The sequence below is a fragment of the Neoarius graeffei genome, chromosome 7 (assembly GCF_027579695.1).
Source record: "Neoarius graeffei isolate fNeoGra1 chromosome 7, fNeoGra1.pri, whole genome shotgun sequence".
In the NCBI taxonomy this organism is placed as follows: domain Eukaryota; kingdom Metazoa; phylum Chordata; class Actinopteri; order Siluriformes; family Ariidae; genus Neoarius; species Neoarius graeffei.
The window spans coordinates 71,360,627-71,374,391 of record NC_083575.1 but is presented as its reverse complement, the minus strand read 5'-3'; the positions used below and the strand labels follow the sequence as shown (position 1 = coordinate 71,374,391).

Here is a 13,765-nt window from a genome sequence, read left to right as displayed (position 1 = left end):
AATAATAATAATAATGGGACAAAGTGCACAATTTTCTCATCCTCAGGCCTCAAAAAAATCCACATAAACTCCTTCCTTTTAATGGATGTGGCAAATATGGTTACACATTTATTTGGAGTCATGTCATTTTGGTCTGTTTTTGTACATTTCCATTGGAATCCAAAGTAAAAAAATCAAAAGGGTAAGTGCATTTTTTTTTTTAAATATATATTTCACACATTATGTGACCATATTTTAAATTAGGCTGAATCAGGAAAGACCTTCACTGGAATAAATAATAGGTACGGTTAAATGCAAAAAAGTTTATATACCCCGTTGGTTTCTCGTTATGTTCAAAAATGTACTCGGAGGTGCCAACATTGCGAGCAAGAAAATCCCAGCAGGCACAGACGGGGAAGAATAATAAATAAAAAAAACAAAAAACAATCTGTGCGCAAGTCAGTGGACGAGGCAGATCATTTTTTCCAAACAATAAGCACTTACTCTATTTCTTACCAACCAAAGAGATCACAGTCCTGCCCAAGGGTTTAAAAAGTAAACGCTATGGCTTAAGTGCATATATCAGCACCTCACATTTTAAATTTAGGTACAGAAAATATAATTCCGTTAAATTAAAGATGAATGCAGAATAGTTTGAAAAGAAGCTGAGACATGACCCTGTCAGTCTCCAGACCTGATTTTAATAAGGTCATGCATGATGTCTGACAAAACTGTAACAGAAATGTCAAAAGAATAGGCAAAGACTGGCCAATTAATCCAGCAAGAAATATGTCAAGATGAATGTGGCAAGTCATATATTAAAATCAGGGCTATTCCCAAAGCTATAAGGGTTGTTTTGCCTTTTTTAAATTTTTTTCTTTTTCACTCCGAGGAAACACGTGCAATGTAATACGCTAAATGTCTTGCTGCTATAAATCATCTTCCTTTTGCCCTAAGGGTATACAAACTTTTGCACTCAGCTGTAACAGCAAAGTTGAGTGATTATTAAAAAAATGACAAGAAATTTTGGAAGACTTTGACTCTTCCATTTCAGTGAATGTATAGGACACTACATTCTTTATTTCCACTTAGGGATAGGAATGTTCATCGCTGTGTATATTTATTATTATTATTATTATTAATCAGTGCTGCATGTTGTTCTTGCGACACACAGGAGCAAATCCACAAAACGGTTTACCACAGGGTTCAAACTACATAAACACTGTCATAAAAATCATTACACATTTACAGGGTCGTACACTCACGGTCATCATGCAGCAGGAGGACACACAGACAGTCAGATGACTTATATACAGGGTCCTGTGGCGTACAGGATGACGGAGGCTGATCATGGAGAGACTGTGAGGACTGCTGATTTTTTTTTTTCTTTCAATACACTTGGCACAGCTTTGATTCGTCACAGATAAAAGGTGTGGAAACGTCATTATCGTGATCCGAACAGCCCTGGGATGGCTGTCACTGTCTATGCCTGATTGGGTGTGTGTGTGGGAGTGAGTGGATGGATGCATGTGTGTGTGTGTTGGACAGCATGCGGTCACTTCACTCTGTAGGTGAGCAGTCATCCAAGTCCAGTAGCTCCTTGATGAGCCTCTCGCCGAACTGGGCACGACTGTAGCGTTTGACGTGATAGGCGTCTGACATCTTGTACAGGATGTAGGCGTTGTTGATGGCGATACTGATGGTGAGCCAGAAGACCTGCTGCCACGTCTTGTTAGGTTTGTGAAAAATGAAGTACCTGCATACATTATTCAAACCACTGCTCATGATATTTTGCATTTTCCATGGTTGCTAGATATTTAACAGCTATTCCATGAAATCGAGTCGTACGTACATGAGCCGACCGCCAATGAGGCACGTAGCACTGAGTTGGCTATAAGCCATGTACTGTACGACGAGATTGAATGGAATAACTGTTTTATTCTATCCACATTCACTGGCTTTTGAGCAACTGAGCTTTTTTTTTTTTCAAATTTGATAAATAAAAACTTGATACAAAATGTCTGACAAAATAATTTCCGCTTAGAATGTAAACAAACTGGCGAAATGACAGTAGCAATTTGTGAAAAAATGCTATAATAATAATAATTCTTAAAAAAATAAAAAGAGATGTTCTAATCATAAAATACTTTTCATTCCATATTTTGTTGCTTTTATTTGTTTATTTATTTTTTGGGATTTCGTTTTTGAGTAAAGTTTTTATTTCATCCTTGGTTGGTTCAGTAACGTGCTCCACCATTTTCTTCTTCTTCTTTAGGGTTTTTGGTGGTTGGCAAACCAACTTAAAGATGCATTACCACCACTGACTGGGGTGGAGTGTGGAACAGGAGATACTGGGGGGGGGGCTATATTCTTTTAGCTATTTCTGTTTCTTTTAAATACTTGATAACAAAAACGATATATCTGACTTGATGTGCTCCGCCATTTTATTTTCTCTACTCATGGTATGTGAGCGGATATCCGAGTAGTAGAGTAGCCAAACAGAGTGCGTGATTGCTCATATCCAGTGAATGTGGATAGAATATATCTGGGATATCAATATACACACAGCTCTATTTTCAACTAATATAATATGATGATTATAGAAGAAATAGAATTGAACTTTATCGTATGCACTTAATAATATTACAGTGTTGGTGGAACTTTCAATTCTCATCTCATCTCTAGCCGCTTTATCCTTCTACAGGGTCGCAGGCAAGCTGGAGCCTATCCCAGCTGACTATGGGCGAAAGGCGGGGTACACCCTGGACAAGTCGCCAGGTCATCACAGGGCTCACACATAGACACAGACAACCATTCACACTCACATTCACACCTACGGTCAATTTAGAGTCACCAGTTAACCTAACCTGCATGTCTTTGGACTGTGGGGGAAACCGGAGCACCCGGAGGAAACCCACGCGGACACGGGGAGAACATGCAAACTCCACACAGAAAGGCCCTCGCCGGCCCCGGGGCTCGAACCCAGGACCTTCTTGCTGTGAGGCAACAGCGCTAACCACTACACCACCGTGCCGCCCACTTTCAATTCTGATTGGTCAAAATATTTTTTCTATAATGGCACCTCTGACAGGGTGCAGGCTAAAACTGAAGTCACAGGTTTATAATAAAACTTCTAATAGTTTCTATAATAACCACTTTTGCAGGGACTCGTAAGGGGAATGCTCCATATAACTGATTTAAAACAAACATGTAATTGTTGATATGGTGCAAGTTTTCTGTAAGGAGACATTTAGTTATGGGGTACATATTTTATGAGGATATGTCACAATGTACAGTATAGAGCACAAACTGAGGAAGTAAACTCACTTGCTGTACTTGTCGTCATATTTGCAGATGTAGCTCAGATGTGCGGCGAAAGCTTCTACAGCCAGAGGACATGGGATTTCTCCGCTCTTCCTCTTAATGATCACACCTAAAACCAGAATACAAGTGTCAGGAAGACCGAGGTACATCAGCCGTATGTCCGAAACCACACCCTGTACTGTGTTGTAACCTGATTTACTGTGAAATTTTAAGGAGGTAAAAATTCTGGCATGAGGTCAAAAATGAAATGGATGTGAAAGTTTTACAGGAGTTTAGTTAGACCTTATTATTCTATCCACATTCACTGGATATGAGCAATTGTGCACTCTGATTAGCTACTTTCCTACTAGGCTATCAGCTCATAGCCCGTGTGTAGAGAAAAACAAAATGGCGGAGCGTGTTGCTGAACCAACCAAGGAGGAAATAAAAACTCTATTCAAAACAAACCCCCCAAAATGATCTAGTATTTAAAAGAAACAGAAATGGCTAAAAGAATATAGTCGTGCCCCCCCATATGTCCTGTTCCACACTCCAGCCCAGTCGGTGGTGGTAATGCACCTTTAAGTTGGTTTGCCAACTGCCAAAAAAACCCTAAAGAAGAAGAATAAAACCCCCAAAAAAGACAAAATATGGATTTTTGGCGGACGTTTTGTATAAAAGTTTTTATTTATCGAATTTGCAAAAAATAAAAATGCTCGGTTTCTCAAAATCCAGTGAAATGTGGATAGAATAAAATCATTATTCCACTCACTCATTGTACATGGCTTATAGCCAACTCGCGCCTTGTCGGCTATCAGCTCATGTATGATTCGATTTTCTGGAATAATTGTTAAATGTACAGCATTTTGAGTTTTCTTGTCCAGCATAGCTGAGAAAACACAATGTGCTCATGAAATCCCATAATGCACCACTATAGGTAGTGTTTAAACCAGTCCCCAGGCCCTCAGATCATCCACGTTTTTATTTTCTCCCTGTGTTCTGGATGGTCTAGGCATACTCAGGACTGGTTTGAGAGCCACTGGTCCGAACAAGGACACCAACAGAATTCTGTCCATGCACAAGACTTCTGAGAAGGTGTTTACATAATGCAGCGATGAATGATGAGTAAATGTTAACTTGAAACACAAGTCTTGTTCACTACAGGCTGTATTCAAAATTGGTGACTTACTTTTCTCTTGCTGTTCGACAGCTTATAAAATAGCACTTGATCCAGCACGTTGTTATTTAGGATTAAACTCTGTTTTACATTATGCAGCGATGAATGATTTCATTCATAACAGTTACTGATAACTGACCGACAATGGACTTGTATAGCACCATTTCTGTGAGTTCAATAGTGCTAGAATCATCCTTTCTTACAGCTTGAATCGCTAAATTATGAAGGACACAGCTCATCATTACCAAGTCAAAGGCATACAAAAGCGCTGCTGGTAGGCGCCATACTACTCGTGCTCAGATATTCACACCTATGGGCAATGTAGCACAGCCAGTTAACCTAACCGCATGTCTTTGGACTGTGGGGGGAACTGGAGCACTTGGGGAGAACATGCAAACTCCACACAAAGGCCACTGGGCTTGAACCCAGAACCTTCTTGCTGTGAGATGACCACGCTAACCACTGCACCACCATCCTGCCAGTTAAGGTCCATGCATGACCTAAAAAAATATATATAATTGCTGGATAATTCGATGCATTCTCCTGTAAAGAAAACTTGCCCATGGTTTGAATGATAAGCTGACCAAGTACTCATCTGCCATTCTTACATCTCATTCATATTTTTTTTCCCTTAAAAAAATGTGGTGCGTGGGGGCATCGTGGCTCAGGTGGATAAGGCGCCATACCATAAATCCAGGGACCCGGGTTCGATTCCGACGCGAGGTCATTTCCCGATCCCTCCCCATCTCTCTCTCCCGCTCATTTCCTGTCTCTACACTGTCCTATCCAATAAAGGTGAAAAAAGCCCAAAAAATATCTTTAAAAAAAAAAAAAAGTGATGCGCATGATAAACAATTAATAAACAATGCTTTCAATTAAGATGCTATCGCTTTCACCGTTTGTGTTTTTGTTGGTTTTTCATTGAATTTAAAGGGACAACACTGTTTATTAATGAATAATATTGTTGTATGTACTGTATTGGCCTTAAATGTCATTCCATATGTTTTTGAGTATAGTTATTGGCTAAAATGTGAATTTCTATATGACCTATTGGGTTACATTAAACAGTCAGATGGTCCTGCTGGGGCTGAGATCACTCATCATGGCCTAATGGTTAGAGAAGCAGCTTTGGGACCAAAGGGTCACTGGTTTGATTTCCTGGACCAGCAGGAATGGCTGAACTGCCCTTGAGCAAGGCTCCTAACCCCCAACTGCTCCCCAGGCTGCTCTGGGTATGTTGTACATCGTTCTGGATAAGAGTGTCTGCTAAATGCCTGTAATTAAAAAAAAAAAAAATGCACATAACTGACACATCCCTATTTTAGGCAAACTCCACCCACTTGTGTAATTCTCATGTGCGTAACTTAGTAACATCTCCAGTCTGAATACAGATGTCTGCAATTTCAGTATTAAAGCCTCAGTCCGTATGCACATCACTCAGCTCTGAATACAGCCCTGTATTAGTGTCCGACATCGTGCTCCAGATTCTCCAGCGTGGAAACAGTGAATACGTGAATGTATTATTTACAGTAACATGGAGAAAGCAGATTATTGCAGATATCCACAGACAACTGCAGTGAAAGGACCTGATATGTAATTGTGTTTGTATAATTAAAACCCTTGGTTACAGTTCAGCAGAACTAATTCACTGTTTATTAAACACTACGATGTGTTTGAATGACTACAGATTGCCACTGGATGTAAACCATTTATCATTTGGTGCTCTGGGTGTGAAATGAGCTCGTTTCTGTCATATTAAGGAGCTTCCATTGTAATTATAGTGAAATATGGCCAGGTCACAAAAACGACGTGGAAAAGGGGTGCAACTATAACGAGACCTGGATGTTGATTTATTCGCCTGGTTGCCTTGCAGTATCTTCAGGATTAATGAGATGTGTCTCTTTATCAGCAGCAGGACCTGCAGTGCTGTACAGTAGAATGGCAGAAAGACCATTTCCTATGCCACAACTTTTCAGCTGATGGGTCTGTAGCCTTTCCCTTGACTTTTTCTTCACCCAAATGCAAGTGTCAAAGCTGCGAGTTAATGTACACTGCACTTAAAGTAGTGTATCATTGACTTCAAATTAGCGCTGCATGATATGGTCAAAAATAGCAATTATATTGCTATTTAGTATAAATACACAGGTGATTATAGAAAATCATGCGTGCTGATTGGTCGAGAGATTCAGACTATTTCTCGATAATCACCTCCAGTGACTCGGCAAAATGGCAGCCAATCGCTTCGTCACCGTAAGTGAGAGAGAATTACACACGATGAAAGAAAATGCTGTTTGTAAAAGCACTAAAGATGCTACAAAGTTTGATCTAAAACTATTCAAAAGGGGCGGCACGGTGGTGTAGTGGTTAGCGCTGTCGCCTCACAGCAAGAAGGTCCTGGGTTCGAGCCCCGGGGCCGGCAAGGGCCTTTCTGTGTGGAGTTTGCATGTTCTCCCCGTGTCCGCGTGGGTTTCCTCCGGGTGCTCCGGTTTCCCCCACAGTCCAAAGACATGCAGGTTAGGTTAACTGGTGACTCTAAATTGACCGTAGGTGTGAATGTGAGTGTGAATGGTTGTCTGTGTCTATGTGTCAGCCCTGTGATGACCTGGCGACTTGTCCAGGGTGTACCCCGCCTTTCGCCCGTAGTCAGCTGGGATAGGCTCCAGCTTGCCTGCGACCCTGTAGAAGGATAAAGCGGCTAGAGATGATGAGATGAGATGAGATGACTATTCAAAAGTAAGGTGGAATTGTGATTTATCTATTTCAAAACAAAAGTACTTTATGTGACTCGGCATAGATAAGTAACAAGTCTGTGCTGCACCATTATTATCCCCCACCCAAACGAAGTTTGGCGGGGATATAGAAACGGGGTCCGTCTGTCTGGTCACGTTTTTGTTTCCAGGCCATATCTGTAAAACTACTGATATCTTCATGAAACTTTGTATACATATCAAGCAACATGTGAACTGCTGCCTTTTGCTATTTTGGATTTTTGGGGAAGAAAAAAAAAAAGTATTTTTCAAATTTTTACATAAAATTACATGTAGATTTTGACTTAGTTTCTAAGAGCAAGGTTCGTTTCTGGAGCATATATCCAAAACTATTCATGATATGGATTTGAAACTTGGTATACATGTTAACATGGTGATGTAGATGTGCCTTTTCATACTAAGAAATTTGAGGAAATTTCCGTGGTACCGGAGCAGAACTTGAAAACTATGAGTGGTATGGTCTTGAAAGTTGGTATGTGTGTTAAGTAATGTATATGTGCCTTTTGATACTAAGAAATGTGAGACATTTTAATTTTTAGCTAACCTGGACCAAAAGTCCAGTGGGTTTATGCCATGGGCTGCTGAGGTCAGTGTAAAGAGGTAGGGTTGGTTTCCTGCAGCAGAACTTGAAAAATGTGACAAATAATATCTTGAAACGTGGTATATAGGGTGGGGGATATAGATGACTGTCTTCTTGTTACATTTGCATGCCACTTTTGAAATTTGAAATAAATTATTTTTAATTTGTTTTTTGAAATAATCACCTGTGTATTTATACTAAAACAATTACTTGCCTCAGGCTCAGTGAATATTTCTGAATAATAACCTCGACTTCGTCTTTGTTATTATTCATCTACAGTTATTATTATCTACTTGACCTTCGGCGAATGATTGTTAAATATTCCACGCATGATTCTCAGACAGGTCACTGTTCAGCTTGGTCTTTCTTAATAACAGAAATGCAATGATTTATCAGCGTACCTATTAAAGGAGAACTGAAGGCAAATTTTTTTATCATCAAAATTCTATTTCTCTCATTTTATTAAATATAGGAATGCATCTTTGATAGCCATTTTGTCACTGCTATAACACGTTATGAGTGTTTGAAATATGCTATGTAATACATCAGTCCATATGTCAAAGCAATGGCTGTACAGTGCCTTGAAAAAGTATTCATACCCCTTGAACTTTTTCACATTTTTCCACCTTACAACCACGAACTTAAAAGTTTTTTATTGAGATTTTATGTGATAGGCCAACACAGAGTAGCACATAATTGTGAAGTGAAACGAAAATGATAAATGGTCTTCAAAATTTTAAACAAGTAAAAATCTGAAAAATGTGGTGTGCATTAGTATTCAGCCCCCTGTACTCTGATACCTCTAAATACAATCCAGTGCAATCAATTGCCTTCAGAAGTCATCTAATTAGTTAATAGAGTCCTACTGTGTGTAATTTACTCTCAGCATAAATACACTTGTTCTGTGAAGGCCTCAGTGGTTTGTTAGAGAACAATGAAGAACAAACAGCATCATGAAGACCAAAGAACTCACCAGACAGGTCAGGGATAAAGTTCTGGAGAAGTTTAAAGCAGGGTTAGGTTATAAAAAATATCCCAAGCTCTGAACATCTCAAGAAGCACTGTTCAATCCATCATTCAAAAATGGAAAAAGTATGGCACAACTGCAAACCTACCAAGACATGGCCGTCCACCTAAACTGACAGAGCGAGCAAGGAGAGCACTGGTCAGAGAAGCAGCCAAGAGGCCCATGATCACTCTGGAGGAGCTGCAGAAATCCACAGCTCAGGTGGGAGAATCTGTGCACAGGACAACTATAAGTCGTACACTCCACAAATCTGGCCTTTTTGGAAGAGTGGCAAGAAGAAAGCCATTGTTGAAAGACAGGCATAAGAAGTCCCGTTTGCAGTTTGCCAGAAGCCATGTAGGGGGGACAGCAAACATGTGGAAGAAGGTGCTTTGGTCAGATGAGACCAAAGTTGAACTTTTTGGCCTAAATGCAAAGCGCTATGTGTGGTGGAAAACTAACACTGCTCATCACCCTGCACACACCATCCCCACTGTGAAACATGGTGGCAGCATCATGCTATGGGGATGCTTTTCTTCAGCAGGGACAGGGAAGCTGGTCAGAGTTGATGGGAAGATGGATGGAGCTAAATACAGGGCAATCCTGGAAGAAAACCTGTTGGAGGCTGCAAAAGACTTGAGACTGGGAAGGAGATTCACCTTCCATCAAGACAATGACCCTAAACATACAGCCAGAGCTACAATGGAATGGTTTAGATCAAAGAATATTCATGTGTTAGAATGGCCCAGTCAAAGTCCAGACCTAAATCCCATTGAGCATCTGTGGCAAGACTTGAAAATTGCTGTTCACAGACGCTCTCCATCCGGTCTGGCTGAGCTTGAGCTATTTTGCAAAGAAGAATAGGCAAAAATTTCAGTGTCTAGATGTGCAAAGCTGGTAGAGACATACCACAAGACTTGCAGCTGTAATTGCAGCAGAAGGTGGCTCTACAAAGTATTGACGCGGGGGGGGGGTTGAATACTAATGCACACCACATTTCAGATTTTTATTTTTTTTTAATTTTGAAGACCATTTATTATTTTTGTTTCACTTCACAATTATGTGCTACTCTGTGTTGGTCTATCACAAAATCTCAATAAAAAAAAACTTAAGTTCGTGGTTGCAAGGTGGAAAAATGTGAAAAAGTTCAAGGGGCACGAATACTTTTTCAAGGCACTGTAAATGAGATTCGCTGAGACCTGTGCGAGACATCGTAGGACGGAAGTAAAACGTACAGCGGAAATCTAAATGACCAACATCTGCCAATGTTGTCAAAAGACACGCGCGCCCTCTTTCGAATGCTGATGTAATCAAGCCAAAAGTTTGTTTGTTTTGATAGCAATCAGGAAAGTTTGAAAAAAGTAGGCAGTAATCGTCATTTAAACTCGTTTTTGTGCAATATTTCGTTTGGAAAACAGTTTTCAAAATGGCGGCACTGACACCTGGCTGACACGTGACGTTTCGAAGTCTCGCACAAGTCTCGTGAAGATCGCGCGGATAAGCGACGCCTGCCGTGGACCAGACGGACCAAATTCAACACGGCTAAAAACCAAATAGGCCGATAAGTATAATATTTAATTGCAATTAGTTGCCAATACGAGTCACGATATAAAGGTTACTAAAACCAAAAACGTAATTGAATAACACGTTAATTAAGAAATAAAGCAAGTTTAAAAATGACTTCAGTTCCCCTTTAAAAGTTTACTGGAACATCAGAACATGAAAAACTGGGTCCTGCATTGATATCCTAAAGATCTACATTTCCCAAAGACTCACCCTTTCTTCAGTGGATAATCTCATCTGGTTACTGTAGACTTGTACCTAAGAACCTCTGCTGTAATCCTAAAGACTGTAATGCTCATACTGAACATCCTTTCAGTGTATTTAGTACTATTCACTCTTCTAAAACATTATATTGTATTTATTTATGATCACACTATCTAGTATCACCCAGAAGCAGATGATTTCACTTCGGACTAGTTATTGGACAGTAGAAAGACTTCCTTCGTCTGGATGAATGCAGGAGCTTTGTCTCTGCACTGCACAATGGCCGTGAAGTCGAATCTCCACATGACCATAAAACCATACTTTGTTTTTGTGTTCTTTGTGAGTAGATTAGTGGTTGGATTAGTGGATTAGTTGTCGCAGTAGACAAACCTGGACATTCAGATACACTTTCATTGTATAAGATTAAGATTAAAAATCCACTCAATCCTGCTCCGGTTTCCCCCACAGTCCAAAGACATGCAGGTTAGGTTAACTGGTGACTCTAAATTGACCGTAGGTGTGAATGTGAGTGTGAATGGTTGTCTGTGTCTGTGTCAGCCCTGTGATGACCTGGCGACTTGTCCAGGGTGTACCCCGCCTTTCACCCGTAGTCAGCTGGGATAGGCTCCAGCTTGCCTGTGACCCTGTAGAAGGATAAAGCGGCTAGAGATAATGAGATGAGATGAGATCCACTCAATCCTCTTTTTCACCTTTGCTTTGCATTAGGGCTGAGGGTTAAATATATAGGCAAAATTTTCCTTATCATTTTTCACATGCATCTTTCCAGCACCCGGGAGCCTTCATCTCTGAGCTGTACAGTCACTCGGTCTACTAACAACCAACACACTGTCTTTGCCTGGAGCAATATGGAGTCCCTCCCAGGTTGGTGTATCATTAATCCTTTCCCCATGTGCCAGTGTGTTCAATAATAACCTAAAAGAGTCGTTCCAATCATTACAGCTAGTTGTAGGGCGAGCCCAGGATCCAGCTGAATGAGGATAGTGTTAGACTAACAAATTCTGCCAACGCTTGGCACCCATTAACTGGAAACAAGAAAAATATTGTTTCTTCCAGCCAACCAGGCAGGAGTATAGGTGCATAGAAGGCAGTATGCAGTGCTAGTGCTGGCTGATTAAAAAAAACCAAACAAACAAAAAAAAAAACAGCCCTGCGGTTTTAATACAAATCTGTTAGCAGCAAATTGAAATGTCGCATGTCAAAGTGCTGTCAGAAATCATCAAGGCATCAAATCAAAGCCTGGCAGAAAACATAATGTGATGGAGTTTTGTGTGTCACAATCCTTCAGCGTCTACAGTATTCATTCAATGCACCCACACACAACCTGACACACAAAATGCTTCCTGAGAGGAAACTAGCAAACGTTTGCAGTTTGTGGTTCGGCGTTTACACTGGGAGCACTGCTCTGCAAGTCCTGTTTTACTGCTTGTGAACTGACATTCTTTTTTTTTTTTTTAATATAATGCTTACATAGACTATATAATGTGTGTATTAGGTCCATCCATCTGTTATCTGTAACCGCTTATTCTGTGCAGAGTCGCGGGCAAGCTGGAGCCTATCCCAGCTGACTACGGGTGAGAGACGGGGTACACCCTGGACAAGTCGCCAGATCATTGCAGGGCTGACATGTATTAGGTCACAACCCTTATATACCATTAACAATTTTAGGTGACAAAAACTCTAACTGATAATATCAGCTGATATAATGTTATATATTTGAAGATTAAACAATCAAGTAAGGAAACTAAATGAATAATTCAGTCATTCATTCATCTTCAGTAACCATGGTTGTGGTGGTTCTGGAGTCTATCCCAGGAACACTGGGCACAAAACAGGAATCCACTCGGGATGGGTTGCCAATCCACACACACAGACCTGGGGCAATTTAACATAGCCAGTACACATACTGGTATGTTTGAGGTAGTGGGGGAAAACTGAAGAAAAACACACACATGCAGGGAGAAGAAAGTATATTAAAGGAGAATTGAAGGCAAATTTTTTATCATCAAAATTCCATTTCTCATTTTATTAAATACAGGAAAGCATTTTTGATCGCTATTTTGTCACTGCTATAGCAAGTTATGAGTGTTTGAAATATGCTATGTCAGAGATTCTCAAACTGTGGTACTGGTACGCGGGCTCCATTCTAGTGGTACGCCAAAGAATCACTTAATTATAAATTTAAAAAAAAAAAGTGAAATACTATCCATAATATCCGAATGGATGAAAATATCTTATCAACCGATGACAAGAAAATGAAAGGAAATACAAATTAAGTTAATAATTTAAAAAAGTTTGCAAGTGCTTCTGGGTAGCCATACGTAGCGTACGTACGCATTCCCGCCGGTTCCGCTGACAGACGGTTATCCGACATTGGTAGACTAGGCTGTGATGGGAAAAGGTGGAGGTGGCTTTGCTAATTATGACGAGTACGACAAAATTACTGTTGTGGCTTAAATCCGCGAATGGGAGCGTGGATCAGGAGAGAGGGAGAACTGAAGAGGACGTGTGTGAGCCGAGCGCAGATGCTAACGCCAGTGGCAAAACCAGCCCCAGAACTGCTAGCAAACAGCAGAAACCAGTGAGGAGGAAGTATGATGAAAAATACATAAAACTGGGATTCATTTGGAGCGGGACAGAGGAGCTGCCCAGGCCACAGTGTGTTGTATGCGGGGACGTTCTGAGCAATGAGTCCATGAAACCATCGCATCTCAAACGGCATCTTACAACCAAACACACAGCACTAAAGGACAAACCAATGGATTTTTTTTTACGAAAACGTGATGAACTGAAGCAGTCCAAGTCCACCATTTTGTCCTATGGTACACCTGTAGCCAAAGCACAGGAAGCTTCATATCGTGCCAGCCTCCTGATCGCCAGAGCCGGTAAGCCGCACACAATCGGGGAACTGCTGTGTTTACCATTAGCCAGAGAGATGACACGTATCATGTGTGGAGAGAAAGCTGCCAGAGAGTTAAACTTTTATGTGCAATTAATTTTATTTGATTCATTATTTAAGGACAGTGTTTTATTTTCCTATATTTAAACACAGTGTTACTGTTCAAAGTACTGTGCGTAATGTTACAGTGGCCAACAATATTAAATATACTTGTTAAATAAAACCTCCGCCTTGTTTTTAATGAATACTTAGGCCTACTACGCTACTG

The 13,765-nt window shown here is 40.5% G+C and overlaps 1 protein-coding gene across 1 annotated transcript in view; it reads right to left on the bottom strand.

Moving 5' to 3' along the window:
* Positions 1-1,039: 1,039 nt before the first annotated feature.
* The window catches only part of pgbd5 (piggyBac transposable element derived 5), a 65,674-nt gene continuing 52,948 nt past the window's right edge, over positions 1,040-13,765 (bottom strand). The window contains exons 6-7 of the mRNA XM_060924836.1: positions 3,307-3,412; positions 1,040-1,735 (exon numbers count right to left, since the gene is read on the bottom strand). Coding sequence (XP_060780819.1) covers positions 1,540-1,735; positions 3,307-3,412 — 302 coding nt within the window. The 3' untranslated portion in view covers positions 1,040-1,539. The remainder of the gene's footprint in view (positions 1,736-3,306; positions 3,413-13,765) is intronic.